This window comes from Acanthopagrus latus, chromosome 7 (assembly GCF_904848185.1).
Source record: "Acanthopagrus latus isolate v.2019 chromosome 7, fAcaLat1.1, whole genome shotgun sequence".
Classification (NCBI taxonomy): Eukaryota; Metazoa; Chordata; class Actinopteri; order Spariformes; family Sparidae; genus Acanthopagrus; species Acanthopagrus latus.
In genome coordinates this window covers 30,122,094-30,137,253 of record NC_051045.1, presented here as the reverse complement: position 1 = coordinate 30,137,253, position 15,160 = coordinate 30,122,094, and the positions used below count along the sequence as shown (strand labels likewise).

The following is a 15,160-nucleotide window of genomic DNA, read 5'->3' as shown; positions in this document are numbered from 1 at the left end:
ATATTTTATAGATAAAATGTTATTTTTTATCCATCTTTTCTAGTATATATTTTTCTAAATTCACCATGGCTGTTTTATCGCAATTACTCTGTATAATTTAATGACACCTAGTCTATGTAATCCACTTTAAATAATCAATACTTAAGGAAACTTTACCTGAACAAATCTAGGCTTTTTTTGTTTTGCCTATGTGAGATTATCTCAGTAATACACATATTATTACTCCAAACTGAACTCATGCAGCTTTTTGTCAAAGCACGTATTTATTTCGATACTTATTTCATAACCATATTTATTAATTTGAACAACTCCACCAGCAACAGTGCTTAGCACCACTTAAAGCTCCACATGTCCTTCCTGGACACCTGGACAGTTCCTGCAGCACCGAGGGACTCTGACAGAGTCTGTCTTGCCCCATCAGCACCTGCGCTGCGCTTACATATTACACACTTACCCAGGCGGAAGAAAAAGTAGTTCCAAGTAGTTCCCACCAACCGTGTATCATTTAGACAAAATTTCAATAGTTTAGTTACTTTCCACTGTGTTCCTGTTAATGATATACACCACCTCTACAGATCAGGTATCTGAGGTATCGATGTCTCAGTATGGATCCGCACATCACTAGTTATTAAAATACAAACGAAGTAACAAGAGGACCCAAAATTGAACCTTGTGGTACAGCCACATGATTGTCCAAAATGTCTGAAATTTTATGTTCCACACAAAGATTTTTTTTTTCCTCTATTTGTTTTTTCTTCTAATGTTATACTCATCTGACTTTGTGTAGGTTGATAGATAAAAACCTCTTTTGACTTAGCTTCGTTTCTCGCTCCAACTAGGAAGAAACCACTTTGAACGATTCGGGGGAAAATCACATTTGTTGTCCTTTTTATTTTCTCAAAGTCTTTTTCCTCAAACGGCAACATGTATTACTTGGCAGGGTGGGTGCTACAATGTGTTTCAAGTAAAAACAGTCAAAAAACCTGAAACAGAAAAATGGATTGACAAAAACTCCTAACAATGATACACCTGACAGCAGCAGCACGTGAGAACGCTCTCCACGCCACCTGTACTGCCAGCGGAAGCACAGACGGGGACTGAAATTCATCAAATCCGCCTTCAAAATAAGACGCTTTCTCCTGTATTACTGACTTCGTTACGGGTTTAAAATACTTTTTTTCTAATATTGCAGTTATAAAAGTCCTATGTCCAAGTTATCTGGTATATGTATGTACTTTATACTCCTAACCTTGCGTAGACATGTTTTACGCCGAAGGTTCCTACAGGAAGTCGTAGGTCTTATTATGGCCAACTGTACGCTAGTGTCTTATTTCGAGAAGCGCTCGCCGAACATACGTCCCATTCATCCTCGCGTCTCTATTTACCGGAGTACGCGACTGGCTTTGTGTAGGTGCAGACGTCCTTAGCCAGGTATGTCGGGCTCAACTTCCCCTCCTCCCTCGGCAGAGGTAGTAGGAACCGAGGGTTGTTTTCCCCCCGGATACAAGCCTTTCAAACCCGAGGAGCACGGCCTGGAGCGCGGGTTCCGTCTCACAGCCTTTTCGGACCTGAAGGGATGAGGCTGCAAGGTCCCGCAGGAGGCTCTGCTCAAACTCCTGGCGGGACTGGAGGCGGACCGGGCCGATGGGTCTGGAAAGGCCGGAGACCAAGTATCGGACTTCAGCCAACAGCTGCCCGGACCCCGACTCGGTAAGGAGCGAATTCACAATTAGCACAGTTAGCCATTATGTCTCATACATTTTGTCAGAAACCCTTATCATCAACGTCATTTAGCTAGCGTAACTCTTGCTAACGATGCTAGCTTGTGATAAGTCATTTGGCAGCTCATTTGACAGATGGACAGCTGTGTGCGAATCAAAACTGGTTGTATTTAGTTATCATCAACCTTTGGATTTGTTGCATAACCCACTTGGCTATAGCGAGTTGCACGTACGCATTATCACCAGTCACATAGTAAGTGTGTTATAGGTAGGAGCTAGCTAAGAGTGTTCAAGAACAGCACACCAGTTCCGTGAGTTGTCAGATTCCCAGGCGGTAGATGACTCAGCGCAAATGTCTGTGATGCTTTGGGTACAAAGTTCATGCTCTTGGTCACACTTCTTCTAGTAAAGGAGTTTGGCAATCCTGAGTTAAAGTGCTGCAATAGTACTTTACATTACTAACTAACTTAGTTTACTGTTTTTTTTAGAGGTGTAGCCACCTACAGCACGTGTAGTTACAGAGAGTCACCACAGATATAGAGAGCCCGTACTGTTCATACATTGTAATGCAATCCCATGAAACGTTTCCTGTAAGCCTCTCTGCCTTTATTAAACACCGCCGCCACAAACGAAAACGAACACCACGAAAGAAGTATCCTCACTAAAAAAACAAAACTAACCCTAACCCTATTTATTGTAATGCTATAGTCATTGTATTGCATTGTGACACACTGCAACTTTGCCCCCTCGCTGTGGTGTGTTTCCAGGTGTGGGGATGGACTGCTGTGTTATTCCTCTGAGGCATGGAGGACTCTCACTGGTCCAGACCACAGACTTCTTCTACCCTCTGGTAGAGGATCCATACATGATGGTGAGTTACTGGCGGGTGTTTCCCTTTATGAGGCACTAACATGCACGTGCACCCTGCCAATGCTCAATGTGAAGTGTCCAGGAAGTAAGCTGTTGGAACACACAAGTATTTATGGTGACTTGGGCCACCGCTAACAGTTACTTTAGTCAGCAGGAATTCTGCCCAAAAAGTGAATAAAAAGTTAGAAGCTATGTTAGAGGAGTAGTATTCATACAAAAAAGAAATACAACAGGTGTCTTGATTTGAAAAACGTACTGCTTATTGATTGTAGGGAGTAGGCTCAGCAGGTGTATGACAACCCAACACAGCCAACAAAAACAAACAAACAAAAAACTATTAGCTAAACATATGAACTGACAAGGGATAGACTGATTATCAGCCCTGGCTGATCATCGTGGCCAATATTCAGATTTTTTCTATTATCAGTATCAGTAATGTTTCTAATTTAAAAAAAGTGCTACTTTGACTCTGATGCAGTATCCTCACACACATTTTCTTAAAATTGTGTATGAGGATGCTGCATCAGAGCCAGACCCCTAGAACAGTAACTGTGCGTTGTTCAGACTTATGTATTCATCATGTGTGCACACATTACAGATTATGACCTTATTTGTAAAGTACACAAATTTGCTAGCACCAGTAATCTTAAATGTATCAGCCAAGAGAAGCAGGTAAATATTAGTTATTAGTGTCTCCTGGGGAAAAAAATCCACATTTTGCATTCAAAGTGGATGTCCTCTGCTGAAACGCTGTTGTGCCGTTGTGGCTGGTTCAATTTTACACCACACAGTACAGAGCATCATTTTGTTTCTGCTTGAAATGATGAACTCTGGATACTTTTTTCTGTCTCTGGCTTGTCTCTTCATTCATTTAAAGTTTAAAGAGCACTCTGTAGTTCTGGAGAACATATTTTAACTAGAAGAGAAAAATCTTCATTTATTTTTTTCTGCCTAAACAGACTAAATAAACAAACTCTCTTTGTTTTGATGACTAAATAAACAAATTTATAGGACAACACTAGCTTCTAGCTTCAAACAGTGCACAGATGAGCTTATTTTCCTTTTGACAACGGCTTGTTTATTCAGTAATGGAAAAAATACATATTTCTGAGTTTGTCTTATTACTTCATTAATATGATAAAGGTTAAAATACAGAGTTAGAATTTCTTCTTCAGATGTATGTTTTGACCCTTTAAACAGCTCTACTTTGTAAACAGATGTTCTCTAACCTTTAATTTGCAATATGTAAGAATATTAGATAAAAGCAATAATAGATAAACTACAGTGATACTGTATAATGGTAATATGATGTCACGTCCAAGCTGCAGTCCTTTGAATTGCAAATTTATCTCCTGAAATTAGCATTGTTTCCCATCCTATTCTGTCCAACAGCACCACAAATACTCACCTCAAGAGATGACAGTTTGATAATACAGCCCCGGGCTTCATAGGTTGGAGGATGGGCGCCGACAGATGCTTGACTTCCCTCTCGTTTCACTCCCACCATATGCTTTTCCTCTTTCTTCAAAGTGTAGTTTGATAGAGAGAAAATAGATCCTACTATAAACTTCTCACAACAAAGTCTGTGGATTATCTGGTGTAACCATGTCATATTTTTAAGTGCTTTAAGCACCATAACATGAACGTATCTATTTTCTACTATACTGAAGAAAAGACAGACATCACTTAAACTCTGCAATTCACATAAAATTATACCTACACGCTGGCAAAAGCTGTGGAAATGAATTTTTGTGTTGAAGTCCCGTCCAATTCTCATGAACAAGATATTCAAATTTGGCACAGCTCCTGGACTGAAGGATGAACTGATAAAATTTAAGTGGCTGGACTTTACAATACATTGTTGCCCCTAACACAATAATTCTTTCAGAAATTCTGCCAAAATTTAACACAAATAATGGTCTAACAGGATGAATGGATGAAATTATGAAGAATAATGATGAATGGATGAAGTAATCCTCACTGCATGTATTTTATGAGTCTGGATGGAGATGATTTTTATTTAAGCTAATACAGCTAGGCTAGTGTTCTGTGTGTTAAGAACAACAGCATCAAAGTTAATTTAATTTTGAAAGAAGTCACAGGGAGAGCGAACAAAGCACCCGGTACTAATGTACTGATGTATCGAAACTGCAAAGAATGAGAATTGAAGCCATTTCAAATATTCAGAAACAGGGGAAACAAGTTGGAGGTGTAGTGGATCGCCAACTTTTCCAGGCTCAGCACAACTGCATTGATTGCATTTTCTCTATCTCCACTAAACTTCACATTCATAACAACTCATGTGTTGGACACTTACTGATGTACTGATTACTTTTTTCTGAGACGCCTTGACAAGATGCCACTAAAAGACAGGAGGAAATCAAGCAAGGCTAACAAACCAGGAGCTGCTGCCAAGTTCTCTACAGTGGAAGAAGAGCAACATCCGCTTAAAGCTAACAAATATGATATTCTCAATCTGGCATTTCATCAGACTATCCAGGAAGTAACAGCAAATATCTAGCTGTTGCAAGATTGGGATGTTTGTGTTGTAATTACAAAGTGGACCATGCATGGACTGACCCTCAAGACATTAAAAGATTCCAACTAAAAAATGATGCGAAATGTGACATATCAGGAATGGATCTTTTCAGTATTTGCAGATTAGAGACTTAATTGCAAAAGACACGTCATTGCCAACTAATATAAATGTAACACAAATTGAGAAACGGATGCTTCTTGCTGAAGGGGACGCTTCAGTTAGTGCCCTCTATGACAGTCTGAAGGAGTGGTCGAATGTTAGATCTCTGGCACTGGGTGAGAACTGGGAGAGGGAACTGGGTATAGTGATAACAAGATATGTGGGAAAATATCTGTGACAAGGGAAATAACGGACCAGAGCTTTACGACTCAAGATATTACACAGAGCACATATGGCTCCAAACCATTGCTCAAACATAATCATTTTAAAGATGTGATAACAATTCTTAAAGGTGTTTGCCTGTTTTGACCAGTTTTTGCTCTCTGTCTTTTTCTCAGGGCAGGATAGCATGTGCTAACGTCCTCAGTGACCTCTATGCCATGGGGATCACCGAGTGTGACAACATGTTGATGCTGCTGAGTGTCAGCCAGAAGATGAATGACAAGGTGTGTTTGTAGGACGATGCCAAGGTCTTATCTTTGCTTTTATTTATTGATGCCTCTATTGTGAGTATGAGTGCATTATATTTTTTTAACAGAGCTTTGACTGGGGGATTCCACATATGTAGTACCTGTCCCATTTGAACTAGAGTCTTCTTTCATGATTCAGTATCATCTTTGTGTGCATGTACAACACAGGATCGTGAGCGGGTGATGCCGCTGATGATTCAGGGTTTTCGTGACGCAGCAGAGGAGGGAGGGACTTCTGTAACGGGAGGCCAGACAGTGATCAACCCCTGGATCATTGTAGGAGGAGTTGCATCAGTCGTCTGTCAGCCTAATGAGTTTATCATGTAAGTCAGTTAAAACTTTTGCAGTGGTCCTGCATCTTTTATAACTGCACATATTCATTTGGCATTAGATAATATCTATACTTACTTCCGTCTAGGGATGTCCCAATCAGGTTTTGTTTACCCTGATCCAATCCGAGTCATTTGATATTTAGTAAATGCCAATACCGAGTCCAGATGCAATACTTAGCCTTAACTAATATTTTCCTGGATAATACAGCTGCATTAAGAAAGAAGTACCTACATCCAAGCTGTTCCTTAATAGTTTTTTTATTTTGTTGAAACAAAGTACACACTTTCATATGACTCCATCTGCTTTGAGTTAGCAAGTGAGTCTGTGATGCTGCACTGTGACAGCAGACTCTCCTGTACAGCCAGCTGAAGTGTGTGTGAGAGATACAGCACACGCTTGTCACCTCCATAACATCCACTGCTTTTTACACACTGGACATGTTGCTTGTCTATTTCACATGCGTTCAGCATCTCCTCAATTGCCTATTTTACATACTCTTCTGTACGAAACTAGTGCACTTACCGGCACGTTTAACGTCAGTGTAATGCAAAAAAGAAAAAAAAAAAAAGATCGGAATAGGGTCCAAGTTCAAAATTGCTGATCCCCGATCAGTGGAAAAATGCCCATATTGGCCCGATCCTGATCCTGCAGATCGGTTTGGGACATCCTTACTTCCTTCCTCTTTCTTTAATGTTATTTTGAGATGAAGAATTTAAGATATACTTTATTGTGTACCTACTATGCTTTATGTAATCTTTTGATGTTAATTTCAATTAAATATTGGGCTCTGGGAATTTGCAACACTTATAGTTGGAAGATATTGAAAATAATCTTAAATTGCAGCCTTCACACACACAGAACATCAGAATAGGATACAGGATACATTGCCAGGATACATTAGGACTAGCTACTTTGAACACAATAGTGTGTTTTGGTCTGGGTGTTCTGTTCCTGTTTACAAATGTGCATGTCATTACTGTCAACTGTTTTGTTTTAAGGATTAATTTTTCTCTTTGTCAGTTTCTTAACATTAACTTGATTTCAGCATCCAACAAATATGTCACTTAATTTGGAGTTGTCAGTTTACTCAATGCGTAAAGGTGTCCCTTAAGGAAAAGGGTTAGGGATATTCACAGGCTGGTAAGACTTTGATAGCACAGTGTGTAGATTGCAGTGGTTGAAGTCTCCTGCAGTGATGATAACAGCACCAGGGTGAGCAATTTCCTGAGCAACACTGCCTGCTAGTCGTAAGTCTGTGTGTGTTCTTTCTTTTTTATTCCAGGCCAGATGGTGCTGTGCCAGGCGATGTGTTGGTTCTGACTAAACCTCTGGGAACGCAGGTGGCTGTGAATGCTCACCAATGGCTCGATCAGGTGAGCCACTCGACTCTGCTCATATGAGCAATATTTGCAGTGTCTGTGCTCCCACTTCTCATACTCCGCCATTATATGAACCTCCCTGTCTGTTTTTATATCCTACCAGCCTGAAAGGTGGAACAAGATCAAGCTAGTCGTCACCAAAGAGGAAGTTAAAGAGGCTTATCAGGAAGCCATGTTCTCCATGGCAACGCTAAACCGCACAGGTACAATACATTTTGTTCATTATGTCCTGAAATTCGGCAGTCATCACTGATCAAAGAAATGCATTTACTGTTTACTTTGTAGCAGACAGATTCTAAATGACTGACTGAACACCCATTTAGCCTGGCTCTACATTTTAGCTGCTAACACTTTTTCTGTCACTTTTTAGTTATGATACAAAGTTTGTCCGTTGGGCCTCATTCGTATTGATGTTTTTGTCCCCAGCGGCAGGGCTAATGCACAAGTTCCAGGCCCACGCTGCAACAGATGTGACGGGCTTTGGGTTGCTAGGTCATGCCAACAACCTTGCAGCACAGCAAAGAAATGAGGTGGCATTCGTCATCCACAACCTACCGATCATAGCCAAGATGGCTGCCATCAGTAAAGCCTGTGGGAACCTCTTCAACTTGATTCAGGGCACATCAGCAGAGACTTCTGGTATGAAAACAGATGAACACACAGAGGTGTTGTCTGTATATCTTTGAATGAACACAGTAATATGTATTGGATAGGGCTATGTGTTAAATGCTTTGAATGTAAAGCTGCAGCACTAGGAAATGTTGGGTTTGCATCAGCAGTGAATCAGCACAGCGCTCTACAGATAAAGCTTTTGCTGCATGACTTCTTCTCTCTGCCTACTTTTCTTGCCTGTCTTTGCTGGCTGCCTTATCAAATAATGGCTCCAAGCCCCAAAAACACGTCTTAAAAAATCAAGATGATATGTTCGTTGTGCTCTGTAACAAGCGAACACATCTGTAGGACCAGATTTGTAGACAAGGTCATCTCTGTAGCACTAGAGTACTTCAGTTTAGTGCTGTTTGTCACATTTTACCTTTTGTCAAAAGAAATGCAGTTTCATTAAAATCTTAATTAATGGTGCAGCTCTGGTATTTAGCCATGATTTGGTGAAATTAGTGTTTGATTTTTTGAAAGCGTATATTATTATAACCACAGTGTTGACCTTAAACCCTTTGTCCTGTCCTTTCCTGCAGGTGGACTACTTGTGTGTCTGCCCAGAGAGCAGGCTGCTAAGTTTTGCTCAGAGATGAAGAGCCAGAGCTCTGGAGCTGGAGGTCAGGGGGCAGCGGGCGGAGCATGGATAATTGGAATTGTAGAGAAAGGCGACCGCCATGCTCGCATCATTGACAAACCCCGTATTATAGAGGTTCCGCCACGAGGAAGCCAGGCTGCAAATCAGGACAACAGCTCCAACAGCCCTGCTCCTAGCCCCAATTTGTCATAGACACTGCCGACCTTCTGACACTGTGTGTGTGAGACCCTGTATGTGTGTGTGTGAGACCGTGAGTGTGCGTTTGTGTGTGAGACCATGTGTGCATGTGTTTCTGTCCATGTCATCACCCCTTTGTGTGCCCTAAAATGCTAAGAGCACTCCAATTAAAACCACCATCATCTTTTCCAGTGATTGAGGGAATGGTCAGCATCTTTATCCATTTTTGGAAAAAGCAGATGGGAAAGCTGCTGAAATGAGGCCTATCTTTCACTTCTTTGGAATCAAATTTGAAATCAGTGTAGCGTGCCCCTTCTTAATCCACATGACAAGTGACTAAGTGACTATGTATAATTCATCTGAATGCAAAGAAGGTTTCTGGAAAAAAAAAAACAAACTTAAAATTCTTAGGACAGAAAATATTCCAAATCATTCTTGGCGGCAAAAAAAAAAGTGTAAATGTGTGTGTTTGAATATTTTCTAATTTAACTGGGGTGCTTTGCTGTGGGGAGGTGGAACAGAGGTTTTCATTGACTTTTTTATTTTGGAAGTGGAGGATTCTAATTTTTCCTGTTGATGAATGTTTCATGTGAAAAAGAAATGGTTCATACTGGCACCTGGCTCTGCCCACACAGCTCTTAGGAAGGCTTGAGCAGCTTCCTTTGGACAGTCTGGGTAGTGTTCAGAATGTCCTTCCATGTCAGCTGATTGGCTGTCCAGCACCAAGTCCCTCCCACTTTTCCTTTCATGAAGCTCTGCCTTTTAAACCCCAGCCAACAGGGCCAGGTAGAGTGGATGTTTGCCTTTGGATTGGTGTCGGACTTGAGACTGGAGGTCATAAGCTGTCAGCGTTTGTATATCTCCTGCTTTTCACAATCAATAAAAACATCAACTCACATTGACAAACTGTTTCGGTGTTATGTAAGATTAGTATGGACAAACTTAAAATGTTGGAGCTTAGAAAAATAATGTGATTAAAAGAAATCATCTGTGACCACTCAAGCGAACCCAAGTGAACCTTGTTTAATGCAGACATTGAGTATTCTCAGCATCAGAAGCGTGTGTAAAAAAAAAGAAAGAAAAAAAAAAGAAAAAGGCATTAAAGCTTCTGTGGAAGTGTGTGGCTAAGACATGCCAGTGGGGAAGCGTACACGATGTCTGGGCCCTAAAGCTGGGACATGGTCAGTGAATGGAGTGGGCAATAGTGTTTCATTCCATTTATTTATATAGGACAACATTAATGAACAGTTCTGGACTGTTAATGATTACACCTGTGTATTGTTCTGCTTTGACATGTCAGTATATCAGGAAAAGTGTCTCTAGTAAGAAAGGTTTTCACCCTCCAATATGCTATTTAAATACAGGGTAAACTAGAATGGCACTCAGTGCATACCTTTGCCATGGCCCAACAGTCCCCTTTTGTACTCACTCATAGATACCAACCACCTGCATGAGTCATAAGTGTTTTCATCAAGGTCTATGCATAATTCCCTGAGCATTGTCCCTCAAGGACCTTAGCGCACAATATTAAAGGACGTGATTCAAAATTCCTGATTCAATTCCTTTATCCAGATCCACACCAAAAGTTAACAGGGTCTGTTATAGTCTGAGACCTGCCCATCAAAGTTTGATGGAAATCAAGTCGTTTTTGTATAATTCTGCTGAGAAACCAACCAACAAATGGACATGAGTGTAGCCTCCTGGGTGGAGGTATTGTACTTCAAAATAAAAAACAAGATCTGGACAGAATCCCTGGTGCCAGGACCACCACTTGACATGTCTGACAACTAACTTGTGAACCCACACTGAGCATGGTCGGTTACAGTTCACTGTGGTTCAAACAACCTTGCGACTCTGCGTTGTGTGAAGAATGACTAACAGGAGGCTTGCGTGTCCTTTATGCTGCAGTTTATTATCTGTACAGTCATACTGTTGGCTCAGTAAGGCAGCTCACACAGCACACGACAAAGAATAGCAAGTTATTTCAGCACAGAGGCTAACTAGCTAACTCAGTACATTAGGCCTTTAAATGAACATTTCCACACTTAAAAAGTATAGCAACCCACTCATAACACTAAGATTTCCATAATGTGCATACAAGTTCAACAAGAAGTGCATACTGTCATTAAACAGCCATGTCGAAGGATACATCACATGGTCGTGGAAAAGATGTTGTCTGTTTGAGAAGGGTCAAATCATCTGCATGCATCAAGTAGAGCAAACATCTAAGGAGATTGTAGAAACTCCTAAAATTGGGTTAAGAACTGTCCAAAGCATTATTAAAAACTGGAAGGATAGTAGGGAACCATTGTCTTTGAGGAAGAAATGTGGTCAGGAAAAAAATCCTGAATTGTAGAAAAACAACAGTAGAACTTAGGGCTATGTTTAATAGTAAGAGCATTTCCACACACAGGACTGGGACTGAACAGCTGAGTAGCCTTAAGAAAACCAATTATCAGTGAGGCTAATTGAAAAAAAGGCTTCTGTTAGCTAGGGAGCATAAAGAGTGTACTGTGGAGCAATAGAGGAGCTCATGTGGTCTGATGAGTCCAGATTTACCCTGTTCCAGAGTGATGCTGCATCAGGGTAAGAAGAGATGCAGGTGAGGTCCAGCGACATGATGTGGCCAAAGAATGAGGTCAGCTGACTACATGAATATACTGAATGACCACGTTCCTCCACCAATGGATTTCCTCTTTCCTGATGGCACGGGCATATTCCAAGATGACAATGCCAGGATTCATCGGGCTCAGATTGTGAAAGAGTGGTTCAGGGCGCATGAGACATCATTCACACATGGATTGACCACCACAGAGTCCAGACCTTTACCCCATTGAGAATCTTTGGGATGTGCTGAAGAAGGCTTTGCGCAGTGGTCCGACTCTCCCATCATCAATACAAGATCTTATTTTAGCAGCAAAGTGGAAAATTATGCAATTTTATTGTATGTGTCAAGGCTTTCAATCCTCTATTTAAGCCCAAGGGACGCCCTAGGACGGATTTGCTTCAACCGCTTACTCCATATCCTCATAAACTCTGCAGCACTTACTCGTTGTTCACACACCTCGTTCCATTATAAAGGAGCTAACTGTTTGTTATGTTGAAGGTGCCGTTTGGAGAGCCATCTGCCTCCTAATAACAATAAAACAAACTTAAGACAGACTGCAGCATCCTAACCAACATAAAGATGGTACATGATTACATTACATGGTTCAAAGCAAACTTACTCGGAGAACCACAGATAAGCCAGACGCAGCATCCATCCGGCGGAGACAAAGGAAAAGGTGATTGAGAAGCGCACAGGTGAGCTCACAGGGCTCACCGTCTCCTCCATTTTATACCTTGCTAAAACTGGCCACTAGATGGCAGTCCAATGTTATTTACATGCTCAACAGAGGGCGGCTGTAGCTCAGCGGGTAGAGCAGCCCGACCAGTGATCGGAAGGTCATTGGTTCAAATCCCAGCTCCGGGCAGCGAGATACTGAGCAGCGAGATACTGAACCCCCCTGCGATGAGCTGGCGACTTATCCAGGGAGTACCCTGCCCTCGCCCTGAGACAAGGCTGGGATTGGCTCCAGCAGCAACACCCCGCAACCCCATGGAAAGGGATAAGTGGTTCGGACTGTAACATGACATGACATGCTCAACTGACAGACTACAGAGAGAGGCTGAGGTGACAGCCTAAAACAGTTTACTGTTCTTGACAGTATACAATATCAATTTATGGTAGATAAATAAATATCTATGACGCAAATCAGATGTCTACATTTTGTTTTATCAATATTATGTGGGGACTCAGTGCCAAAATTAAATATTACTTACTTATTTGTGCGAAGGGAAATTTGGTGGACATAAAAGCTGCCACATAAAAAATGCAGTTACAGATATAAGCATGTTTAAAGGACCATACCACTGCTACTACAGGTCATTGTCTACTGGAGTACATCACTTCACTACTAGAAAATAAAGAAGACTCACTGCCATTTGCAGTGTCTTATTTTGATTAGTTGACTTTGCTCTTTTTTGTCTCAATGATTGTCATCATTAGTACATAAATGAATATAAATTACTGGATATAAAATCGATTAATCAAAATTAGTTAAATGTAAACGTAGGTGTTTTTACTCGGTTACATAACACCGAAACAGTTTGTCAGTGTGAGCTGATTGTGAAAAAACCACAGTTTTCACATCTGCTTCTAGTATTTGTTTACAGGGCAGACCTGCCACATCCAATATGGCGGACGCACTGAGCAGGTGCACCAGCAGATGGCACCATATGATTAAGTAGAGACACTAAAAGCAGAAGAAGAAGAAATGCGGAAGTGTGCGCGGTGTAAACAATCGTGTCAGCAAAATATTGTTCCCCATTTCAAGTGTAACCGGTAATATTTTAATATTAACAGAAGTGTTTTGAGGATGTAACAAGTGATATGTTAGACTAATTGGTTGAGAAGTAGTTGTGTCGCTAAATAAAGCTTTGTTCTCTTCTGGTCGGTGATCATTTTGTACTACACCGGTTGAATGTGTTTTTCTGGCGAACGTCCCTAGACCCTTAGTCGCTTTGTGTGAACAAGTTAATGTTTGATATCATGTGTAAACGCTTTAATCTGAGAACCCATGTAATGTTTTATGTCTGCTGTGTCAGTGTGCGGGCTGGCAGCGGCCGTCATGCCGTATCTGGGCAGTGAGGATACGGTGAGGGAGCTGAGGAGAGCTCTGTCCAACCCCAACGTCCAATCTGACCATCTGCGCTACAGAAACACCATCCTCAAAGTCATCAGGTAGGATCCACACGCACAGCAGACACCAGACAGACTGCTCTCCTGCTCAGCCATCAGCATCAGTGACAAAGATCTTTCCCCCGTTCGTCTATCTTACACTTGTGAGCAAAAGTCTGACAACACTTCTCTAATATTGTCACATTAACCCAAAGCATAATCAGACAGTTCGAGGATTCAGAAAGTTTGACACTGTCAAATCCTGGCTAGGCTAAAGGTTTCTGATGGGGCAGTGAATGTTACTTTTAGAGCCACGGTGAGCTCACCACCAGAGCATCAATACATGGAGCTTAGTTCACTGAGAGACGTAGAAGCAACGTTCATCACAGATACAGAATGCACTAAATAAACCACAAAGAGTCCAGTCAGTCCCGTCAGAAGAAGGCTGTCTTATAGTGTCTCGGAGGACGAGGAGCAGTTTCTGAACCACTGCTCAGGATGGAAACAAGGACAAACACGTGAGGTGGGCCAAGAAATGCCAGACTTTCCCAGTGGATGATGAAAAAAGTCAATTTACTGATGAATCACAGTGATAGATGAGTGTCAGCAACAGAAGGGTGTGTGTAAGGAGACGAACAGGAGCCTAAACACAACTACTGTAGACCAAAGAAGACCAAGGAGTCCTCACTCTGACAATGTTAACACAAACGAAAACATATACACTTCTTAATGTATAATTAATGGCACTTCAGGGCTGTTGTGTTAAATTGAAATAGATTGTACAGGTGTTCCTCATGAAGTGGCGATGAAGTGTGCGTGCATTGTGCACGTTACCCCGTCACCTCCAAGTTCCCATCAAGTCCTGTTTACACTGCCAGAACGTGGCACTGCCATTATTTGTACAGCTGAACAAAATAGTCAATTAATAAGCCTTGTCAATCAATCATAGTAGACTGACCTCATTTATTTGGGTTTTGGACTGCTGATTGAACAATGCAAGTCATTACAACACATGGAATGATATTTTCAGGTATGTCATACAATAAATAATTATTCGATTAATTTGGATAGGCAACTGGTAGGTTAAAGTAACATCTAAGATATCGTTCCAGAGTTAACCTTAGTCTTGTCGTTATAGTGTTGATCTTCCTCTGCATGCTTGGTCTGTCTTGGTTAATAGCCGTTTGACATGGAGTTGGTGACTCCTGATCTCGTTTTCTGGCAGCTATTTGATGTTAATGTTATAAAGTTACATTTTGATCTTTTGTGCTGATGCCTATACTGATATTGGGCAGCACAAAAATGAGTACATCCATGAATCGCAGATATTCTTATCCACACGAAATATAGACACAAACCCTGGTGAAAAAGATGTACATGAAAGAAGCAGGATATTTTACAGTAAACACAAACTGTATCATCTAAAATGACATCAGAGCACTGACACAGTTAATGCATTCAATGATTATGAATTACCCAAAGAAATTTCTGTTTTGTACCACTATTGCCATTTATATCATCTGAAGGCCTGTCATCTCCT

At 41.2% G+C, this 15,160-nt stretch overlaps 2 protein-coding genes and 1 long non-coding RNA gene across 4 annotated transcripts in view; 2 read left to right on the top strand and 1 right to left on the bottom strand.

Annotated features, from left to right (window-relative positions):
* Window positions 1-1,300: 1,300 nt before the first annotated feature.
* On the top strand, window positions 1,301-9,806 carry sephs3 (selenophosphate synthetase 3). Its single transcript, XM_037105092.1, has 8 exons — window positions 1,301-1,710; window positions 2,489-2,592; window positions 5,628-5,735; window positions 5,928-6,082; window positions 7,375-7,465; window positions 7,575-7,674; window positions 7,898-8,110; window positions 8,665-9,806. Exons 1-8 carry the CDS (start codon window positions 1,434-1,436, stop codon window positions 8,913-8,915), a joined length of 1,299 nt encoding a protein of 432 aa, XP_036960987.1. The 5' UTR covers window positions 1,301-1,433; the 3' UTR covers window positions 8,916-9,806.
* A 985-nt stretch (window positions 9,807-10,791) lies between these two features.
* On the bottom strand, window positions 10,792-12,262 carry LOC119023282. The gene is made up of 2 exons (XR_005076222.1): window positions 12,128-12,262; window positions 10,792-12,032 (listed from the first exon to the last, which is right to left on the bottom strand). It is a non-coding gene; the product is annotated as an uncharacterized LOC119023282 (long non-coding RNA).
* Window positions 12,263-13,146: 884 nt separating this feature from the next.
* The window catches only part of ap4b1 (adaptor related protein complex 4 subunit beta 1), a 27,291-nt gene continuing 25,277 nt past the window's right edge, over window positions 13,147-15,160 (top strand). For both annotated transcript variants that reach the window (XM_037102703.1, XM_037102702.1), the window contains exons 1-2: window positions 13,147-13,284; window positions 13,548-13,683. In XM_037102703.1, coding sequence (XP_036958598.1) covers window positions 13,571-13,683 — 113 coding nt within the window. In that variant the 5' untranslated portion in view covers window positions 13,147-13,284; window positions 13,548-13,570. The remainder of the gene's footprint in view (window positions 13,285-13,547; window positions 13,684-15,160) is intronic.